Raw genomic sequence first — 22,808 nt, 5'->3', positions numbered from 1 at the left:
CTACACTTGAATTAACCAAATGCTTTTGTTCGGATTCTTCAATTTTACAAAAACTTGCAATTGAGTTGTTGCATGGCTACTGTCACTTTCTTAGGTGAATTAGATTAATAATCTGGATAAAAAGACTTTTGCCAATTCAGGACAGCAGATTTTTATTATTAAAAAAAAAATACATTAGTTTAAGATTTTAGTTGCTAATCTTTTAATTTCCTTTTAAAAATCTGATTTTGGTTAAAGCATGTTTATAACACAACCTGAACTTTTTTTCCTGCTAAGTAAAATCACCAATGTTTATTTTCCATATTTTGTTTTTATGAACCTTGTCATCAAGATAACAACTAACTAACATGTAAAGGAAAATACTGAAGAAGGTGACTTGAAATATTGTCAACTGGTATACAAGAAGAAAATGGCAGAATAAATGCACTTGTTTCCGTGGTTCTTGCCTTGTTGCATTTTCATTACTGATGAATTGTAAAGAATTTGATTATTTGACGTGGACTTATCCCATCTGTCTTATTTTGCCTTCCTAAAATTTTAACTCATACTTTATGTATTACATTTTTTTCTGGTATCAACAGTTTCTTCTACCTTTTTCTAATGGTGATAAATTATAAGCATTTTGAAGAAACCTAGCTTATACTTAAATATATTCAGTGTATAAAATGTATTTGAACTAAGTTTTGCCAGAACCTTTTGTATTAGAATATTTTCATAAGGAAATTTGCTCATTGAGGTATGCCAGTGAAGTATTACCAATGTCTTAATAGGCTAATGTTTTAACAACATACTGTAGTGTCCATGCTACTCAGCATTGTTCTTACCCTTTTTCATACTCCTGTCTTTCATCACCAGAATCTGGGATTGCAGATGCCCACTCTGGTTGGCCTAGGGCAATGAAGAATTACAGCTGTCCTGGAAATGCACAGAAGTGTCACCAAAGGTAAGTGCCTTTTGAGAAAAGAAATTTCAAAAGAAATTCTTGCTGCTCTGCATCTATATTAAAGGTATGGAGGTTGTTGCTTACATGCGTACTTCTAGAATGAAAATCAGCATGGATGCTTGGGAGAGCCCAAGCTAATCAAACCTGCAGACTCGAACACTGGGAGGCAAGTGTCTGTGGACAAAACTAGCCAGACTCCAACATGGATGGCCAGTGAACACTAGTTAGTAAAATGGCCTAACTGAATAGCTACTCTAGTCCTTCTTTTGTGTTAATTATAGAGGCATTTATTATTTTAGATATAACTATAGAATTGTTTTGATTCTGCCTGTGTGTTTGAGCTAACAAGTCCTCTCAGATCCTTAGGCTGTGGAGAGTGCAGCATATTGCCATTTAAAAGGACTTTCAAAAGTTAGCTTCTGTGCAGTTGGGCATAGTTACCTGCATCTTGGCTCTGTGTACATAAGCAGTGGCTCTGTTTGGAAGATATCTGAGATCCTCTCCTCCTGCTGTTATCAGTATTGGCAGTGTATTTAAATCTCTGGAAGGAGAACACTCCTTCCAGCTCCCTGGATACCGGCCTACTACATCTGCTTTTCTTAGAAAATATGTGACTTTTAAAGGATTCTCAAGTTTCAGATCTCTTGGATTTTTAATTACAAACTAATTTAATAAACAGCAGGATTAAAAAGCATTAAAAGTTCTCTAAACAGTTTCTCATTTTATTTTCCAAAACATTTCTGACATGCTTTTTTGCCAAAAAGTCTAATTTGGCACCACAAGATATGCTGCCTTCCCAAACTCAGTCAAGAAATATTTTCACTATGCTTGAGATGATCATACAGCTGATATAAAAATTTTCTGACAATGTTCGAATTAAAACTTCAAAGGAGGCCTGAATGCATTTTTAAACTACTTGTATGGAGAATTTAACTGGAAAAGAGGCTGCATCATTTAAAGAAAAAAAGTTTCAGTTTAAGCAAAGATGGAATTAAAACGTAGAGGCTTGTATTACAGATATATAACAATATTGATAAAGATTGTATTCGGATTATTTTTTATATAACGGAAGATTGGAGGCAAGCTGATGAGTATACAAGGATGTTTCTGTGATATTGAGTATGCCCACTTAGGTGAGCAAATTTCTGCTCAGTTCTTGGATTCCCTTTTTTTCCTCACTACTTTTTCCTGACTCCATACAAAATAGCCCTCCCTATGAGATTAGTAATTGTTCTGAAGGAAAAGGTTTTCCTTTCCTTAATGCATGTAAGTAGAGAAGTTTGAGAAAGAGTAGGAAATCAGGATTTCACGGAGTGCTTTCTTGCCAAGCCATCTGGAATAAAATCTATTTCTTTGTTCCTTAATTACACAAATGCATGATTGCAAAATTGGACTGTCAGCTGGCAAGCTTCCTTAGGCCTGTGATGTGATATTCTTAGCCTTCTATGGTTCCCAGGAGTGAAGCTGCTCTTTAATGGCTTTAGAGCCCTCAGAAGTTTCATGCTTAAGCCATGTGGCAAAATGCTGTATATTGTAATGAATGGTTGTGGAAAGAAAAGGAATATTGTCTTCCTGTCTGGAACTTGATTGCCTTTATCTAGAGGATGATTATGAAAGAGATATTTCAGAAAAGAAAATCTTCGTAACTAATAAACTTTTCTTCAGCTCTGTGTGAATGCTGTCCTACAGCTATACTGCTATACTTAATTGTCAGATGTAAACCAAAATAGTTTAAAATAGATGTTAAAAAAAATTTCTTTAGTAGTATGCAAGGAAATAATTGTGTTCACACTTGTATCTTTCATTTTTAGCTATTTGTGAATACATTCAAAGATTACATCTCTAAGTTTAATAGATATTTATACAATTTAGGTTAATGTAGTAGCATTACTGAGACATTAAATGACATAGGATGAAAAGTTTCCTCTAGCTGAAAGCACAGAGGAATGCAGACAAGGAGTCCTCCTATTGTTCACAGTCAAGATGTTCAGATACCTTGCTTTGGCAATTTGTTTCAATTTCATTCTGTTCATCAGAGTTTCAGCAAGCATAGTATTTTTGTGTAATTTACTTTATCATCTAAACAATTCTTTTCTATAGGGTATCCAGAAAACTAAACTACGCTGATGGCAAAGACCAAAATCCTAGCAATCCCTTGGACAACTTCCTGGTCAAAACTCACCAAGGAGCATTCACGGACTGCTACACAGAAAACATTTTTTTATAAAGTTTGATTTTTGTTTTGTTTTTCTTTCTTCTTCCAAGAATCAAGGATGTATTATTTGTATGTAATATACAATTAGTCCTGATTTATACTTTCCTGTAATATAAATATTCAGGAACTGATTCATCCCTTCTGACAGGGCACTTACTCCTTTGGCAATCAGGTATTGCAGGGAATCAGGGTTTCTTTCTATAACAAAGTTTAAATTATGTATTTAGTAGTGTTTATAATAACAAAATGTGATCTGTATTACTTTTTATCTGCTGATAAGCTTTGATTCTTAACATATTACTAATAAGATAAGCAATAAGCTCTTTCTGCTGAATTCCTGCCTATTCATGCTTTACAGATGTATCAGTACTAAATGAATGAAAAAATCTAAACTGGGCTAGATGATCCAAATGCAGTATTATACGCTATGACTTGTAATATGCCTGCTATATAATTTTAATGTTAAATTTTCTAAGTAGCTCACCAAAGTTGATTGTTCAGTAAAATTTTATAATTTTTAGTGGATTTGATAGTTATATCCTGTATTCTGACAAAATTCTACCTGACACAATATATATTCTAAATAAAAAACTATTCTGAACAAATACCTGCTTTCAACATTTTATTTCAGGTGTGTGAATTCTCAGGAGGAGTTTGTATACCTACAGCAAATACATGAGAATGATGTGGCAGGGTCCCACAGGTTTTCATTGCTGTGTTCTTTCTTGGCAAGGAGATTGTTTTAGTGGTAAGTGTCAGGTCAAATACGCTCTGTTTTATTGGCATTGCCCCTTGTCAGCTTTCTGAGCTCCAGAGAAGGAAAAAATGGTTTTCCTTTGGCTTTACTTCATTTCTGGGCACACAGGAGTTTTTTATGTTATTTTAGCTCTTAAAACCAAGATCTTGTCTTCAGTTTTGTTCTTGAATGGAACAAGAAGCCAGCTTCAGTGAGGTTTACTCTCTGATGAGACAAGAACTTCTGCAATATACACACACATTCTATCCCTCATCATTTGTATATTGTTTCCTTCAACAACAGCAACAAAATATTGTCTTTTAGAAACGCTTTTGTGGTTTATTTTTCTTCCTGTTCCAGACATGGATGAACTGTAGGGAATATGCTTTATTGAACTACCTTCCCCTTGGATTTGAGGTAATTATTTCCCAGTATTTCTTGATACACCAGTACTGAGAGATTACATAACTCCATTAATGTTTTCTGTTCTAAAGTAACTTAAAGGTAAACTGGAGTTGGGTTTTGGACATGTTATGACTCTAGATATGATTTCCGCACAGCAACCTGAATGCAGGCTTACCCAGGTAGGAAGGTAAGTTTATTTAAGCAACAGAGTAATAGTTCATTGTCTCCATGAAAATTACTTTGAAAGAATTTTAAGAGGCAGTTCTTGAAAAACCTTGAAGTGTTGGAAGATAAGCTCATCCCAGTGCCACCTTTTTGGTGCTAGCAGTAGCAAAAAATGGGAGAAAGTTACACAATAATTTTTAGAGTTTGATCCTCCAACATCCATTTGAATCAGAAGACTCTTAAAAGTATGATATAACCAAAAGCCTGTGTCGTTTTTCCTAACAACACTGTTTAAACAGATGCATCTGCAGTGATTGTCAGATGCTATAATGGCTACTGGAGTATACCTGTCCTAGACTTACAAAGATTTCGTGGTTCTACTTGATCTCTCTTCTGGTTTGAGCTCCATTCTTCCCTTCCAAACACTTTTGCTTCTTCCACCATATTTCCTCTTGTTTATTCTTTCTTCACTGTTCCATTGAACTGATACTTGAATGCTAAGCTTACCGTTAACAAAAACAGCTTCACACTGCTTCCCTCTGCTACAAAATTTTTGTAAAGAACACTGGAAAAACAGACTAGGTTACTGAGATAGTATAAACCTAGACCTAACATGTCCTTTTCTTATTTTGTTGTAATTAGTTGAAACTTTCTTTATACATAAACAATTTAACCAATATATGATAGTTTATGTAGGTCTTCCTCTAATGGCTTGAAGATGGAGCAATATTGAACATGCTCTTTCATGTAAGAATTCAGTAGTCATTTGAAAATTATCCCAAAAAGTCATTAAAAAAAAAAAGCTCATTCAGTTGCTTATTTAAGCAGACAGAGGGTAAAGAGCTGGAGCAATAAAGCTAAATCTGGACTGTGGCAGCATTATAAGTGCCTTGGAAACAGTTGATAGGCCATTAAAGATGATCCTGAAGAGTCTGTGAGAGCAGCAGTGAATAATTTAATGGAAGCAGTGATTAAATGTGGAAAGGAAGTATGTATTGAAGGAGAATATTTACAAAAGTGCCCTGCTCTTTTAGCAACCTATGTTGCAAGGGAAAGCAGCTGCTGAAAATTGGCAGAAATAAATAGCTGGACTAAACAATGAAGACTAAGAACACAGATGAAACTAGATGTACCTAAATCCCACAGAGTGGACTTACTGTTACAAGTACACTCAACGAGAGAAGTGTGTACTTCGTTTCCATTAAATTAATGATCAGGCTGAAATGACAGGTTGAATTTAGGTAACTCATAGAAGTTCTTTGACTTTGGAATTTTTAGAGGAAATGCATAATCAAGAGTGCAAATGCTGTGAGAAAATTGGGAAATAGCAACTCTTGTACAAAGTGTACACAAATTGTATTAAATGAAAATACAGCATCCCTTGTTTCATGTGTATGTTGGAAAATAGTAACAGACTCTTGGGCCTGTGCTTGAGAGATTGTTTAAGAAAGCTTTCTCTTTTAATCATCTCAGAGCGCTGAGTATTGCATCTGATTGGTGCCAGCTAAATTGAAATATTTTATATAAATATTTTACATATTAATGCTATTCAAACAATTTTGATATGCGAGTCTAAGCAAGAGTATGTTGATCTGTATTTTATTATTATGTATATTATTTTGTTCCTACTATGGAACAAAGTATAATTCCTTCCGATCTAATCAAATTAAGTTAGTACTTCATGCGCTGATATGTTGGTCTTTGGATCTTTGGCTTTGGATCTGCCTTCCTCCTTTCCCCCCTTAGGATCATTGTTTAATATGGTTCTCCATAAAAGTGTTTTTTTACCGATTCTTCAACAGTATTTATTTTTGCTTATCCAATGGTAGTTGGTCTAAGACCGTGATAACACAGTCACTTTAATTCCAAGTCTGCCTTGTTTCTGGGGTGTAATAGCCAAACATATATTGACTTGATTTCTCCACACAAAAGCAAGTGCTAGCGCAAGACAGGCAGTGACTCTGGGCAGCTTTGGCTGCAGGGGTTGGCCCCTTCCTTTTGGTCCAGCATAGAAGTTAAGGCATGTGAAGAGGCTCATTAACTATAAGCTAAACTAAACATGAACCAAGCGGTCAAAGAACTTTCTTTTACATTGATTTTTTTTCTTCATAAACTTGTCCCATCTCTGGACATGTCCATCCACTTCTGCTTTTAGAAGAGGTGTTGGCTCTTTGTAAATATGGGCTTTTTGTTTGTTTTGGTTTTTGTAACTGCTTTCAGGGCTATCTCCTTCAGGACCTGAAACACTTGCAGGGCTCTGTTGTGCTTGAGAGTTTCAAGCTCCTTGACACTGTGCTCTGTGTGGATTTTAAAGGCACTAATGTCCTTTTTTTGAGAAGGCAGAACTGTCTGACACCTAGAGGTAGGCATATTACATCAATATGCCTTGCTGTTTCCTGCTATTACTACTTATTGACTCCCAGAATATAAAAATAAATCCCCACTCTATAAAAGCTTACCGTCTGATGAGTTTAAAGTCTTAAGATGAATGTGCACACAGTATGTGAACTATTTGGGGAAATAAAAAGCTCTTTCTACTTTTGTAAAATAGTTGGTAACAGTGGCAATGTAAAACCCAATAGGAATTTAAACATCACATAGAATATTAGAACGCAAAAATTCTCCCTAGGAGATTTATTGTTACAGATCATCTGCCAATATCTTTGTGAACTCTTGAATACAGCTGGATACAACATTACATTAGTAGAGTTGAGATTTGAGATGTATTCTGGTATTGCTCACAGAAGGAAATTAAAGTTATACAAGGATTTTGTTAAATCTTGAGATGTACAATTACTACTTTAAACAAGCTGTTAAATTATTCTCCAATTAGCTTTAGATATATTGTGTTATTACCATAGACCAGTCACAGTGGGGAAAGTACACAATGTTGAACAGCAGATCAGTTTTTAATTGGGAAAACAACTAAATCATTAAGTGTGCAAGTATGAAACACAATTTCCTTCCAAAAGTACTGTTAAAACCTTTATAGAAGAATAGTTATACCCTGCTAGAGCTCTACAGACAATTGAGTGGGTCTTTTGGGACTGTTTGAAAGTTGATGGTTGTTTTAAACAAATGATTAGTTTTTACTGGAATCAATACCATGTGAATGCTGAGATACCAGCTTCTGCAACTCCCTTTCAAAATGTCTTCAGAAGGGCAGGTCCTTCAAAGTGGCAGTCTGGATCTTACTTCTTGCTTAGTCCATAAATGTACTTGGAAGGCACTTTGGAACAGTTAACTTACCCATTTTATACCATTGTTTGGTATGTCAGTTTGCCAGGATATTTTCTCTAATCATTCACTGTTCCTCCAGAATGAACAAACAGATCTCACTTTATGATTATGTATTTGGTTCGTGAAGCCACTTCAAATGTTCTCTCCTTTTGTAGTATGAATCAAACCCATTAATCTGATGGGATCATCATGAATGGCTTCTATGTTTGCCGTATTTTCAGCAGCCAGCTGCTCACTGTTGAGGTAAATGCTAACTTTGGAAGCTATCATGGTGGGGTTAGACGATCTTTCTTCTTCATCCTCATCTAATGAAGGGTTTGTCTTTCTCCGTGGTTTTCTGCGTTTTCCCTTAATGCTGTGATCAAGTGAGGCATAACACATCTGATTGGCAGACTCCACCTAGAAGGAAATTCACTGTATATTTAACATTCAGTAGTTACACTTGCTTTAAAATTATGTCTAAGACATTGGCTATGTCTACAGTGGAATCATAATAGTGGCTGAAGTTTACCCAAACTAGCTGTAAATGAACTCATTAAGAGTATGAATGATTAAGCTGTGGCAGCACAGAAAACAGACCAACATACCCTAATGGTAAATGATTCATGTTATTAGGATAGTGGCAGTAAGGAAAAATTCATCAAGGTGTTATTGGAAAGATTCTCTATGGGAATGAGGGTAGCTTATATAATCAGTCCAAGTTCTCTGGGATGCAGGACATTATTTGACCTGTGTTTCTTCCCACTTTTTTTTTTTAATTTGAATCCAGTTATTAACAATATTTTTCACAGGCTTTGTCTGTGCAGAAAACCAACGATGGGGGATTCTTGTCTGTATATATACAGTCTCATTTCCAGTGCAAAATGTGTGCTTTGTATGTCTTTCCCCTGCCTCTCTCTGTGTTTTTCAAGCCAAATTGTCAAGCACTTTCAACATTGGAATTTTCATAAGTTTTTCTGTTTCTGTGAAGTTAATGAAAACAAATGTCTAGATTAAAAAAAAAAAAAGAAAAGGATATTTCTACCCCCTGGAAGTATCCTGAGAGAGGCTGCAAATTGGTCCTTGTGAAATACTTGGAAATCAACTCAGGAAATTGATGCTAGGAATTCTTTAATTACAGACAAATTGCAGTTGAAGCTTGCATGCTTTTAGGCATCCAAGTATCTCAACAAAATACAAATCAATAGAAAAACAGTTGTCTTTCATTTGTTAAGGCATATAGATTTTGTGCTGGGCAGATTAGAGTCAGTCAAACTCATGATTCTCATGTGATGCAGCTTGTGTTTTCACTTGGTTGATGTCCAAAATAAATAAAAGTAATTCTTTACATAAGCCATGGCAGTAGACGCAGGCTTAATTCAGCCTGATCTGCATGCCTGTGACTGAGCTTTATCATGCCATATGGATGGAAATGAGCTGTCTATAATTGTCCTGCTCCCTCATTAATGACCCAGATTGAACAAAGGGTCAAGTCTGTGCTTAAATTCCCTGATGAACTGAGACATGCATGGTAGTTTTTGTGATGAGCAGTGTGAAGATTTGTGTTATATATTGTCATGGGATAAACACAAAAACTCTGAGACAGACCACATTACCCTAAGTCAGAAATCCACAATTAAAATTAAAGATACCTGTAGTTGGTTAACTGGCCTTTGAGGCTGGGACTTCATCTGCTCGTAACAACATTCCTCTATAATTTATCAAAGTAGAAAAATGTTTTAGTTAAGACACACTACTGAGTCTTAAAAGATCAGATCAACAGATCCTCCCTGTTCCAGAACTAACTCCCCCTCCCAGTTTACTTTGGTAGAAGTTTGCTTTGTTTTGAAATCGCACACAGATCTCTTCCTCTATTTATATAGAGAGGCAAATAGCTAAGAAATTTAGACACACGTACTGTGAAAATGAAAATCATCTTCTGTTCATACGGATGGGAAGTTTCTCATTATTCACTAAGTGGGCATCCTTTTAGACTGCTAGGAGGACATCTTGCCATTAGGGGGTAACCACATACTGACGTATTTTTCAGCATAGGCAATCGTTGCTTTGGCTGAGAAAGAGGCTGAGTTGCAGCAGCTGGTGATTAAATTCTATTCCTGACTCTACTTTCGGTTTTCTGTAAATTTGGTGCAAGTTATTTTCTCACCTTAGCCATCAGTAAAACAGATTACTGCCTTACTGTTTTCAGGCTTTTGCAGTGTCAATGCATTTGAGTGTTGGCTTAGTTAAATTTATGCAAACCCTATATGAAAAAGTTGGGTTTGTTTTTTTTCCACGCAGTTCAAGTACTTTAGTTCCATTTTGCTTAACTCCAAATAAGGCTAGCAAAGAAGTTGTGTTCATGTTACTTAAATACTGCTTTAACACCATAAGACTTCAAGAGAGAGACTCTCAGCATATCTAGTTCTAGCTGCAGTTATATGACGTTACTGCCTTTAAGGTAGTATCTCTCTGCTAAGTATTATTAACTTCAGCCCAGTAAAGCAGATAAAAGCTATGCCTGCCCACCATTCAGCCACTGGGCTTGTTTAAGCGTATTTGTCAATGTCGCCAATGATCTGTGGATAGCCACAGCAGAGAACTGGTATGTGTTTGTTTTTGCCAGCTTCTGTGGGAGCATTGACTTTGGGCAGTGAGTAATATGTGTCTTAGATTGCTTTAACATGCATGGGTCAAGCTGTTATTTCAATTGGTGCAGCTTTACATGTAGAAAAGCTCATGTTATTGAGATATTTGGCTGAACAGGACCATTTGGACTGTAAAAAATCAAATTCAGTATGAGATTTGGCCTTACAAATAGTAGTGCAGTATAATGGTTTGCAGTTCTATCCCAAGTAGGTATTAATACAGCAATTGAAAAGGGGTAGATTCTCAAGCTTGCTATTGAGAAACACAGAAGTGTTGGTCAGTAAGCTTTTAACCACACATTTATTATAGCCTCTGAACAGACACATGTTCTTAAAGTGAAGCTTACCTAAAATATCTTGATTGAGATTGCCATAAACTGGGTCATCTTCTGTGTAATAGTTATCATAGCTAGAAGGGGAATGGAAAAATACTTCTAATTCACAGAATATGCTTTATTTAGGACACCACTATTCTACTCTAAACATTTTACACACATATAGCAATAGCAGATTGTATGTGATCTAAAAAACAAGACCAAAAATAACGGGGGTGTGTGGAAATACCAGCTTTGCAGAAGGCGAAGAAATGGCAATGGCCGAATTCTTGTCCTGGTTTCGGCTGGGATAGAGTTAATTTTCTTCCTAGTAGCTGGTACAGTGCTGTGGTTTGGATTTAGCATGAAAATAATGTTGATAACACACCGATGTTTTAGTTGTTGCTAAGCAGTGCTTACTCTAGTCAAGGACTTTTCAGTCTCTTATGCCCTGCCAGCGAGAAGCTGGGAGGGGGCACAGCCAGGACAGCTGACCCAAACTGGCCACAGGGATATTCCATACCATGTGACGTCATGCTCAGTATAGAAACTGGGGGGAGTTGGCTGGGGAGGTGGTGACCGCTGCGCGGGAACTGGCTGGACATCGGTTGGCAGGTGGTGAGCAATTGTATTGTGCACCACTTATTTTGTGTATTCTTTTATCATTACTATTATTATTATTATTATTATTATTTTCCCTTCCTTTTCTGTCCTATTAAACTGTCTTTATCTCAACCCACAAATTTTACTTTTTTTTTTCCCCAATTCTCTCCCCCATCCCACTGGTGGGGCGGGGAGTGAGCAAACAGCTGTGTGGTGTTCAGCTGCCTGCCGGGTTAAACCACAACAATTATAGAATCATAGAATAGTTTGGGTTGGAAGGGACCTCTGAAGGTCATCTAGTCCAATCCCCTGCCGTGGGCTGGGACATCTTCAACTAGATCAGGTTGCTCAGAGCCCCGTCCAACCTGACCTTGAATGTTTCCAGGGGTGGGGCATCCACCACCTCTCTGGGCAACCTCTTCCAGTGTTTCACCACCCTCAGCATAAAAAAATTTCTTCCTTATATCTAGTTCTGAAGAGAAATTTGTTATCTAGCCAAGAATTGAGCACTTCTTTTCTGTAACTTCATTAAGTATAAAGCTAATCTCAAGACTACTAAGCTACTGTTCGACATAGTTCTAGAAACATTAATGATCACTGAAAGGAACCCAGTTCATGTCCTCTGAGACCGCTTTGCAATAAAAACCAAAGCACTAAATGAGTCTCTTGGGGAGGTGTCCTTAAAAAGTCCACTCTTGATTCAACTAAAATACTTATGTCAAAACAACTAGAGAATACCAAAGCAAAATTCAGCTTTGGATATTTAATGGTATTTTGTGTTTCATTATCTGGTGTTTCTTGAAAATGTTTTTAAGCATGTTTGTAAAGATGGGAGTTGTTAGTGGGAAGCACTGTGTAACCTTGTTCCTATTGCATCCCTATACTGTGCGTCGTCAAGGGAATGAAGTAAGGCAGTCTAACACCACTTTTTCAGTGGTATTTTTCAACTGAACAGGCAGTAATAGACAAACAGATACTTCCCAACTTCAAATAAATTTGTAATTGAGGATTGGTTTTGGGGAACAGGTGAAGGCTTTTGTATTTTTATTTCGAGGGCTTTTTATATTTGGGTTGAGATGAGACTCCTTCCATCTGTGTTTTCTGAAGTGTTTTGTGGGTTTTTTTAATACAGAATCAGAGAAACAGACTTGTAACAGATCATGAGCTATCCAGCACCTGTAAACAAGCTCTGTTTTATTGCTTTTGAATGCCATGTGTAAAAGAAGGGTATGAAATGTAAATACATATAAACTATTGCTCCACAAGTATTAAATATCAGACTATAATTTATCATTGTTTTCTGAGAGTTCTTTTTAATTATTATAGATTTATTGAGTTTGAGTGATAGTAAATAGTGTGTTAGCTCAGTATCTTGCACTTCCTTCAGTATATAAAATTGTCATATTAGCATGCAATTATTTCATTGTTGATAAAATATGATGACTGGAGTACATCTCTTCCATGTGAATATTTTTTTCCTGTTTTCTTTGGAAAACTTTTTTTCCATAACCAACCTGCTCCCCGACATTTCCAGGCAGGCTGCATGAGATATTGGATTTTCCTCTATGCCATCCCTCCAAAGCCATCTGTTATTATTTATTGCTTATTTCACCCTTGTCAGAAAGAAACTTTTTTTATCCAACTTACCTTGGACTGTTGTCTTCATAGTCTTTATACTTTTTAGCTGGAAAATTTGTTAAAAAAAAAATAAAGTGAAGAGAAAATGAAACGTGCTATTTTAGAACACTTCAGATAATTGTCTTAACTGACATGCTTTTGATTTCATTGTAGAGAGTAAAACTGAAAGCTCTTGGCTCTCGGGACCTTCATTTGTCCCACTGCTTTTCTCAAATACTTTTGACTAATACAAGAAATGACTCTGTGCTGTGGCTTCAAAGTCTATGTTAGTTTACAAGACCCCAAAAATGTGTTGTAACACATGCGATTAATTCCTTGTTTCCTCCTCCTTCAGCTTCTACCTCATCTTTTTCTCTGCCTAGGGAGGTGCATCATGTGCTTGTATTACAAGGTGAAGGGTTAATTTATTTCACTACTTCTGTTGCTTGTTCCTCTGAAAGAGAGAGATCCTGTGATCCACACAGATGAAGAAACTGAAGCAGAGAGGCAATGGCTACAAAGAGGTTTATTGCTAGAGCCTGATTAATAACTCAGGAGTGCCTGACTTTCTATCCTCTGCTCCAGGACTCCAGAACTTACCATGGTAAGCTCCAATTCCATGAACAGTGCAGCATGAGCCAATCTGACCAAAACTGTGCTCAAGGTTAGTTTTGCAAATGACTGTGATTTTTCATCATAGAAATATCAGCCTAGTAGCACTAAAAGACAAAATAAACCAAAAAGGCACCCCCCCATCCCGCAACACTCCAGCAGCTCTTTTAATATCCTGTAGTAATCTAATTCTCTTATACTCGGCGAGTTCAGTTTATAAGCATAGGCCTTCTGTTTATGTAGATTATGTATGTATGTGTGTTTAACGTGGTAGAATCCACCACTGTTTGCTTGCCCACCCATATGCGTATAGCACAGCTGCGGTTTTCCCTGCGTAAAGGCCATTTTCCACTGAATGGGAGTGGTGAGGATTGTACAACTTAATAACCATAGAATTGTATGCATAAGAGAGGTTGCACTGGCATAATGAATTCTGTTTAAAAAGTCATAGTTACTTTTAACCAAAACCAGAGTATGACTGTAGTCGCCTTCTAACAAAAATTTAAAAAATCAGTTCCTTATCGTGAGTGACACATTGGTTTAAGAGCTACATTAGGATCCCATGATGAAAAGCAATTAGAACTTTTTTCAAAATAAACTGATTAAGCATAAAATGCGTATGAAATCTGAAATTCAAATAAGCATTCAGGAATTTTGGGAGGAGAAAATTTTCTCAAATGTATTTTGTATTACTGCAGCTACTTAAAATAATTTTTAAATTAAAGTACAAATGATAACCCGTTACATGAAAAGCACACTTAAAAAAAGGAAATTACAGAAATTAAAAATATACTTTAAAAATAAAAATTTAGCCAGAACTAAATTCTTCACCTTGTACGTATTCTGTTGGTTTGTCTTCAGGGAATGGATTTAGGTAGTTGATTTTAGCAGTGGATTGGGCAGCTAGCAATCATTCCGTAATCATACCTGACTCCCCTAAAAAATTTTAAAAGTTACATCCTCTCAACTAGAATCATTCTTGCCAAAAGATAACTTTAAGATTCAAAAGAGTGAATTTGTTGGCTTGAAATCTCTCAGCAGTGATGGCTTTCTCTACAGACACTTTAAACACTCAAACTCCATTCCTTACAGAGAGACATTACTTACCTTGCTTGTTTTTCACATAGTGTGAAATATTTAGTATCAATGAAACAACCAGAGCCAAACTCAGAAAGGCCAAAACTCCCCAGACAGAAAAATGGCACTCCATTTCTGTAACTGAAAGAAAATAATTTATAGTTTGTGTTGTCTAACAGTTTTACTGTATTCTTCATGGTTGGTTGATTTTTGCTTTCTGTAATTCAGGCTGCTATTTTGTTGTTTACTCTGTGACAGCCATTGCTATACAAGCTAAATAATTAATATCAAAACCAGATGCTAAATAGTAAGAAAGCAACATCAATAAACTGTTAGCAGAACTACTGTTTCATAGCAATTCAGCCAAAGGTTGGGCTATTGGTTTGCCTGTAAAATGCAGTAAAAATCAGAAATCGCTAAAGAAAAAAGTCCTTTTAGTGAATACCTTTGAAATTATTTTTGTAATTGTCTTTAACTTACTATTTGCAGTAAATTTTAGGCTAAATTTTAGAGCTCATGAATGTAGTTCTGAAGATGAATTCAATCAAAACAACTTCACTGGAAATGTCTCTGAATAATATCTAACACCATCAGGTTATAACTCCCTGCAAAAAATTTCAAAGGTTGGTTATGTGTTTTCTTGCATCTCCTATTAAAATGACTTACTTTACTCATATCCTCGCTCTCCTTCCTGAGAAAGCAGAGGATGTAGTGGCAAAGGATGAGCAGTAGCTGGGAACCGGTGAAGCCCCCAGAACTACTGCAGAGAAAAACCCAAACAGCTCCTGAAGAATCACTTGGTAAAACATGGGTCAACTTAATTGAACAAAGCCTCCCTTTGCACTGGACTTGCCTCTCCTTGGACTCCTATTAGAAACACAGGAAGGAACCCACACACACCAAATGTATTTTGTCATTTGATTAATTCTTCAGTTAACCTAGCTCATACAGATTTTCCATCACAAACCATGCTGAAGAAAATAGCCTATCTGTGACAGTCTACTGGCCAAAATGACCAGCGTTGCTGTAAATGGCCTGTGAAACCCTTCCTTGACAGAGGAAATGCAAAGCCAAATACATGAGTGAAATGAGCTTGAATCTGGATTTTTCACTTTCCCCAGAGGCATGTTTCATGTTCTTCTAGATTTGGAGGTTTGAAATAAAACCTCATCCAAAAAACTAATGAACTCTACTAATACCACACAAAAAAGTCTAGCCGGAGCAGAGCAGTCAAGGGGAGAGATTGGACGATACTGCCAGAGTGAGATTCGAGCACGTCTATAATGCTCTTGTTTGGTTTTGACGTAGCTGGATTCCTTCAGGAGGCTGACATTTTGTTTGCTTCTTGAAGGAAAGCTGAGGTAAAGGAGTACAGGAATAACATGGGAATGTTATTCCCCAGCCAGGGGTTGTGGGGGGAAATGCATTTGCTCCTGCTGAGGAGACAGAGTTTTGTTCCTTGGCTGACCAGCTCTAGCTCGCCTTAGGAACTGCCCCTTACAGGTTTTGTTCCTTAATTATGCTAATTATTTCAAAAGCTCTTTTAGTTTTGTTTTATTCCAAGCCACAGATGTGTTTTTGATGGTGAAACAAGATAAGATAATCCTTGGTAGTAAAAAAATCACAAATCACATGGGCTTCTATGATGCAGGTTTCCTTCCTGATCAGAACTCTTTTAAAAGGAACAAAACAGAACAAATAAGCTGTAACTTTCTGACAGACTTGTAGCTGGTTTTTGCACATGGTACTTCCAGTGGCCATTTATCCTTCCTTTTAAACTAAACATCCAATTTCCATTCGTTTCTTTTCTCCTACCTGAGTTCCCCCAAAGGTGTTTGAGGGTTCTCCACCACTGCAATACTGCTTTCCATATTAAGGCGCACTTTTTTGCAATGAGATACAGACATTCATGATGAGAGACAACACCCCCATGAAGCAGCTATGTATTGTTCCAGTTTTTCAGAGTAGGAATTAAAAGAAAGGGAGATCTCACCTTGAGAAGATGTTATCAGGCCACATCAAGAACCACCAGTGTTTGGAACCTGGTTACTCTACAATTAGTCACTCAACAACATTTGCATCCTATGCAACCTGTCCAAAACTACAAGAAGTTTATGTCAAGGTCAAGAACTTTTAGGTATCAATGTAGTGCCTGAATAATAAGAGTCATCCTTCCTCCTTCTCCTGTCCTTTTATCTTTTCTGAAGTGATTCCTTTCCGTTTTTCTTATGTTCATTTCATATTTCTTTTCCTACAAATTTTTTTTTTTTTTAGGGAGCAAAAGCAGCGTTGTGGCCTAAGAGAAGGGAAGCACACATAACTCTGATAGGAACTACAGCCCTGTGATTCATTAGAATAAAAGAAGTGAGTAGATACCTGAAGTACAGCTGGAGCCTAAGTTTGTACCTCTTTCTTGATACCGAATGCTCTCATTTATCTTTCTGATTCAGGAATCCTATTTTTCCCTGGTGTTTCCAGAGTAGGAGGAGAACTCTTATTTTCAAATTGAATATTTTCAGCCCTTAAGTGAAGTGGAGGAGGTAACCAAATTTTTTATGACAATTATTTTTTTCGTATTTCAGCTTCTGATTTAAATTGGAAAATAATAAAGGTTGGAAAAAGGTTGTTTCCCTTTTCAGTTTCAAGTTTAACTTCTATGGTATTTGAGCAATCCCACTTCTCTAGGACTTCAAAAATATTCTAGCAAAACAAAAGGCATGAAACTTGAGTTTCTAATAAAATGTACCAATGTCTTAAACCTCACAATCTATATCTCTCTCTTAAAAATGGTTTAGAAAACTGCATTGGTGTGAGGAAATTAAGGAAACAACATTTAAATTTATTCCTATCTGAACACTACTTAGTTTATTTTAAAATTTATTTTCCACAACTCTGACTTAAACATCTACTTGTATTTCAGTAGAATGTATACAAACATACATGACTTCAGTATCTTATTTTTTAATATTTTTGTCTTTGCAATACAAGCTATTTGTTTGTCAGACAACACTACTTATATTTCAGAAACAGCAGTTTTCATTTACCCCATAAAACCATAGTAAAGGCCTTGATCAGAGACATACGAGTGCCGCTCTGAGTGCTCTATGCTTTTCTAATGTCAGTTTCAAGTTGATCTTACTGTCCAAGTACAAAATATGAGAGATTTTGATTTTATATCTCAGCTTTACAGATATACAACTCCCAGCATTTTTCCCAGGTGTTCATGTACTACCCTTATAGTTGTTGCCGATATGCTAGCTATCTGCATTATTTAAATATTTACTACTTTGACAACAGCAGCAGTAGAAGGAAAGCTGAATACCTGTGTGAAGAACAATTTGTCTCCTTAGATAACTACACTGCTGTCCCTATATGTATAATAGCAGATGCAACCTGTGACAACTAACTGGTTGTGCCAAGACAAAAAAAAAAAAGATAAGGTAACTGTGGATGGAAACTGAGAAATAAACAGAAAGAGAAGTCTATTAGACTAATTATAGTCTGTTCTGAAATACTGTCCCTTATTCTATTCTATAATTCTCATTCAAGTCATCTACTGTCAAATGTAGCAAAACCAGATTTTTTTTTTTTTATGTATTACATATTTATTCCAAAGAACTCGTAGCACTGTGTTCCAGAGCATTTGCACTCAATTGCTGTCAAATTGAGTATTTTAAAAAGTTTTGTTATATCCTTGAAAAAAAAGTCCTAAGGAAAAATTAGGCACCTGGAAATAATACACTATGATTCTAATAGGATAAGCTCAAATTCCATCAGGGCTTTCTGCAATAGTCTATCTGTGATGGGAAAAACCTGAGAGTGATAGTAGTTTGTTCATAAGAAATCATATTGAAGCTCTTCTTAAAGTAATGTGCTCCTCTGTGAAAGAAAAGAGTTCATCATATAGCCAAAAGTTTCATGAGAAGGACAACAATTCTCGTTTTATTTTTAGAAGAAGTTGGGATGTGTGACTGGGGGAAGTACTATATTTAATCATTATAAGGATGACAGTATTTTGAATACCTAATACCAGAATCTCTCTCGTATTAATTATACATTCCTATTCTACTGTTCTCTCATTTCTATTTGGAAACAGGGTCAAACTTGGAGTTGCATCCAAGTAGAACATCTACTTTACGTAATTTATTCCATCTGGATGAAGTTTTTACTTTTCTGACTTTAGGGATGGGGTTACTGACCTCCTTTTAGTATATTTTACACTGCTATAAACTAAAGGTACTATATTCACACAACAAAATACGGGCAAAAAAAAGACTTTCTAAAGATATAGTTAATTGTGCTCTTTCTCCTTTTTAAATATATTGACAACTTTCTCCACCAACAGGGATGAGACATGGGAATAAATAGACTTTTGGTCACTTGTTCTTAGGTTTTCTCTTTGCAGGGTTCAGACTAGCCTCCCAATGTTTTTCCAACAGAAGCTTCAAGTACTACCACAAAAAAAAAAACAAACAAACAAACAAAAGCCCCCAAAACATTCTAATCCTTCCTGGATGAATTTCTGCAATTCAATGTTATTTCATCTCAAAGGAGCGGACCTAATCATGTACTTACCTTTGGGGAAAGAGGCCAGATTTAACAATTTGGGGCTAGAAATAGGTATTTATCCTCCTAACAGCATAAGAATAGGTAGCAGAAGTACCAAGTTTCATTTGTTCTTGTTCTAATGTATTTTGTTTAGAGAATCACAAAGGATAACAGGAAGATATCATACTTCTAACAGTTTTTCCCACTGAAAAGGAACACGAGGTGGGGAATATAGATATCTGTCTAGCAAGAACTGGACATGCCATCTATGGTATCAACTCATCATTCATAGAAGCAGATTAATTACTTTGGTCACTACCAGATTTAAGATGATGATCTGGAGCACAAAACAGTGTTTCCTGTTTCTGTCTGCAAATTTGTCGAAGGTGAGACAAAATTAGCTCCCCCCCCCAATTAAATGGTGAGATAAATAATATTCTATACTAATGACCCTTAGAAAAGAAACCCATTAAGAGATTGATGAATGTTAAATTAACATTAAAGATGCTTCCACCTGTGTGAGTTTTTAAGACAGGATTAATTGTCTGGAAAGGATTCCTTAAACTGCAATTAATTAGTGCACAACTAATTGCTTTGTAAGATATCAACTTCATACGTCAGAAGGGAAGCAGCACATTGTAAAATAAGAAGTCCTCAGCACAGTAAATATTTTAAGCACAAAATCAACACCAATGCTTAGTCTTCATTAACAAACCTTAATTAATGAAGGTTTAAGCTGTTGATGATGACTCATCATCATCATCATGATTATTATTAATAATTTGACTTCAGAACCCTGAGCAACCTTCTTGGAAGACTGGTAATCTACCATAGTGTATTTTTACTGCTCCTTTGTTTACGAGTTTATAATACTGAAAAGATAAGGCTTACCTCTTTTTGTTGTTTCTAGGAATACTCCCTGCCCTTTTATCCAACAGGAAATCACGTTATGTTGGCAGACCTTGGATGCTTTTTTGTTTTGGACCTGGCAGCATGAATCTACCTCTACAGTTGCCGTCAATCTTAAAGGTCTCCAGTCTTTTTTTTCACCTGCTTTCTTATAAACAGGAAATGTGGTTCAGACTTTTACAACCTCGCTAGCAAACTGACGGTCTCCTTCAGTGTTTGCCTCCAAGAGAGGAATAAAATATTTATGTGTGCACTTGCATTTATTATCTACCTGTCTTGCCACAGAAGAGCATGTACAGGACTATTAGTTCAATTTTATGTGATACAAACCTACTTTTGTAATAGTCATATGAGACCCATACTCTTAAGTCTTCCTGTTTGTGATGTTATGTTGAATTCAGCAAAAGCATTTAGATACCTCTTTAACTAAATTACAGAACTATTTCACCTAGGAGTGCTATTTGACTCTTTATCTCTTGAGGTTTCTAAACCAAGTCTGAAAATCCATCTCTGATAGAGCCTACAGTTTAGCTGAAAGACGATTCAGAGGCACGATGCAGAAATTATACCACTGCGAGTTCTAGAAGGTCAGGTTAGGATATCATAATATGCTTCCTCCATTCTTTTAAAGTCTATGAATCTGGGCCCACAATCAAGAACAGTTGTGGAAAGGGAGGATAAATCAGCATGTGGCTTACTGTGTGTATTTATCTTCAAAATTTAATGAAACATGCCTGTGTTTGGGTAGAGAAGGCATTTTATTCTCAGAATCAGAGTAGCTTCTTCCAGAAGAAGCTTGCACTCTGAGCACTGTCAAAGAAGCTTTCTGTTAACTTCTGAGTGTTTGGGTTTTTTTTTTACAAAGCAAACAGTTTTATTTTCAATTATACATAATGCAGAAGCGGGAAAGGTTGCTTAAGAGAAAAAGTGAATCACATGACTATGTTTGTATTTTTGGAATAGGTACATTGAAATAGCCCTCAGTGTAGTCTAAGGAGCAATGTAAAACATTGCTGTTCGAGAAAGGCTCTTATGTGAGAAAATCTCCTTTGCATTATATGTTCATTTGGGATGCTATTACTTTGGAATATTATTTTTATATTAACTACCTTAGATCAATGCTTAAGAAATAATTTACTGGATTAGCATCTTATTTGAACATGAAGGAGCAGGTTAGTCTTGATTAATATGATATACCCTTCCATTTGAGTCCAAAGGTGAAATAGACTCTTAACTACTCAGAGCTTTATCATAATGAAGTGAGTTGGTGAGAAGAAATTAATATAAAAATACTGAAAATGGTGGGAATTGTTAAACTTTATACTGTTTTTGAGGTTGTAATTATCATGATGAAAAAATGCATTTAAAAAAACACCATTTTAAAGTGGACATAGCTTTGGCATTTGCCAGCAACTGAATTTAGACACCCCACTCATAAATATAGATAGAATCAAAATTTCTCATTGTTAAACCAAAAAGCATAGGTCCATCACATTTCACTGAAAACCAGGATATAGAACTAGAGCTCCTTTCAGTAAGTGATGCATTCTATGATCTGTAGTTTAAACTGTGGCTTTAAGCAGGGAAGAGATCCAGTTTTGTGAAGTGGAGTCTGCAATTCATATGTTTGAAAGTTAAGGGGTTTGTCATGAGCCTAGGGAAGGCGAAGGTCTTGACTAGTTACAACGACTGGATTTAGCAGTTCCATGTTGTAGACTCAAGTGAACAGAAGAGTCCCAGGGCCACCTGATGAGAGTATGCATCTCAAGAGGAAGCCTCTTGTTAAGAAAAAGAAGGATCCTGAATTGAGAGAGAAGCTGGAGAGTGTAGGAGATATGTACTGTAAAAATGGATACAGTTGCTTAGTTTCTCATCTAAGAGAACGAGGAGTAAATCTGAGATCTGCAGAGGATTCAGAATGAAATGCTTATCAGCCTGAAGAAGGAGCTTACAAGGAATAAACTCCTTTGGAGATAATTAGGAGCATAATGGAAAGGTGGACACTGAGAATGCAGCAGGGGATTTCTGGGTTTGTAGTCCTGGTGGTGCATTAACAAATCTGCTCTCCAAGAGCAAATCATTGTTGTACGGTACCAGCTTTGACTGGCTGCAGAAGCAAAGTCTACTGAATTGGACATGAGCTTGGTATGCTATATTGGGCAGCCTGCAACAGACCAAAAGCTCTGTTAGATACCAAGAAATTATTCACTTCAGGCTTTAAAATCTGTCGTGAATATAAAAGACTTCTTACTTTTCTTTCTTGTCCTTTATATCGGTGCTACGTTAAAAAACTTAGTGAGCCAGTAGTCTGCTTAAAATGCTGTTATTTGGGATAATAAAGACAAGGACAAATCGTGCCTAATTTTAGAAAGACAGGACATGAGGTAATGCTACTCCATCCACATCTATTGTGTACAAAGACATTTCTTCCTCTTTTGAAAGTCCCTGAGCTATAAACTGCTGCGTGCATATTGTGGGGAAGTATCTGACTGCTTAGCTACTTATGTGATCTTTGGTACACATATGCTGCTGGTGTCTCCAACATAAGAATCTATGTCGAATGGACATCTGATTTGGCTGGGAATAGTTCTTGCTATTTGAGTTCTTGGAGAAGGTAAATGGAGTACTATTAAATATTGATGTGCACAGATGTATATGAAGGAGTAAGTCTGTGCTCAAATGGAGTCAAACAAACTACTGTTTGGCAGAAAACTTGGATGATCGAGTGAAACTGACTGAGAGATCACTTGACAAAGTGGAAAAAAGAACTTATAAAGTAGTATTTTGTTTGTTGTTT

General features: G+C 36.3%; 1 protein-coding gene across 1 annotated transcript; it reads right to left on the bottom strand.

Annotated features, from left to right (window-relative positions):
* Positions 1–7,836: 7,836 nt before the first annotated feature.
* Positions 7,837–14,687, bottom strand: LOC103916826 (T-cell receptor-associated transmembrane adapter 1). The gene is made up of 6 exons (XM_009323881.1): positions 14,585–14,687; positions 13,432–13,434; positions 12,896–12,932; positions 10,679–10,740; positions 9,336–9,394; positions 7,837–8,103 (listed from the first exon to the last, which is right to left on the bottom strand). The coding sequence occupies exons 1-6, from the start codon at positions 14,685–14,687 to the stop codon at positions 7,837–7,839; spliced, it is 531 nt and encodes a 176-aa protein (XP_009322156.1).
* Between the last annotated feature and the right edge of the window lie 8,121 nt (positions 14,688–22,808).

This window comes from Pygoscelis adeliae, unplaced genomic scaffold (genome assembly GCF_000699105.1).
Source record: "Pygoscelis adeliae isolate BGI_AS28 unplaced genomic scaffold, ASM69910v1 Scaffold124, whole genome shotgun sequence".
In the NCBI taxonomy this organism is placed as follows: Eukaryota; Metazoa; Chordata; class Aves; order Sphenisciformes; family Spheniscidae; genus Pygoscelis; species Pygoscelis adeliae.
Note: the sequence above shows the minus strand (reverse complement) of the source record. Positions and strands in the feature narration are given on the sequence as shown.

What these genes read in the sequence shown, in the direction of transcription:
- LOC103916826 (XM_009323881.1), bottom strand. Translation starts at nt 14,687, where the DNA reads ATGGAGTGCCATTTTTCTGTCTGGGGAGTTTTGGCCTTTCTGAGTTTG. An exon ending in TATGAAGACAACAGTCCAAG is followed by an intron (nt 10,741 to 12,895) that starts GTAAGTTGGATA and finishes TTCCCCTTCTAG; the next exon opens with CTATGATAACTATTACACAG. An exon ending in TCTCAATCAAGATATTTTAG is followed by an intron (nt 9,395 to 10,678) that starts GTAAGCTTCACT and finishes GATAAATTATAG; the next exon opens with AGGAATGTTGTTACGAGCAG.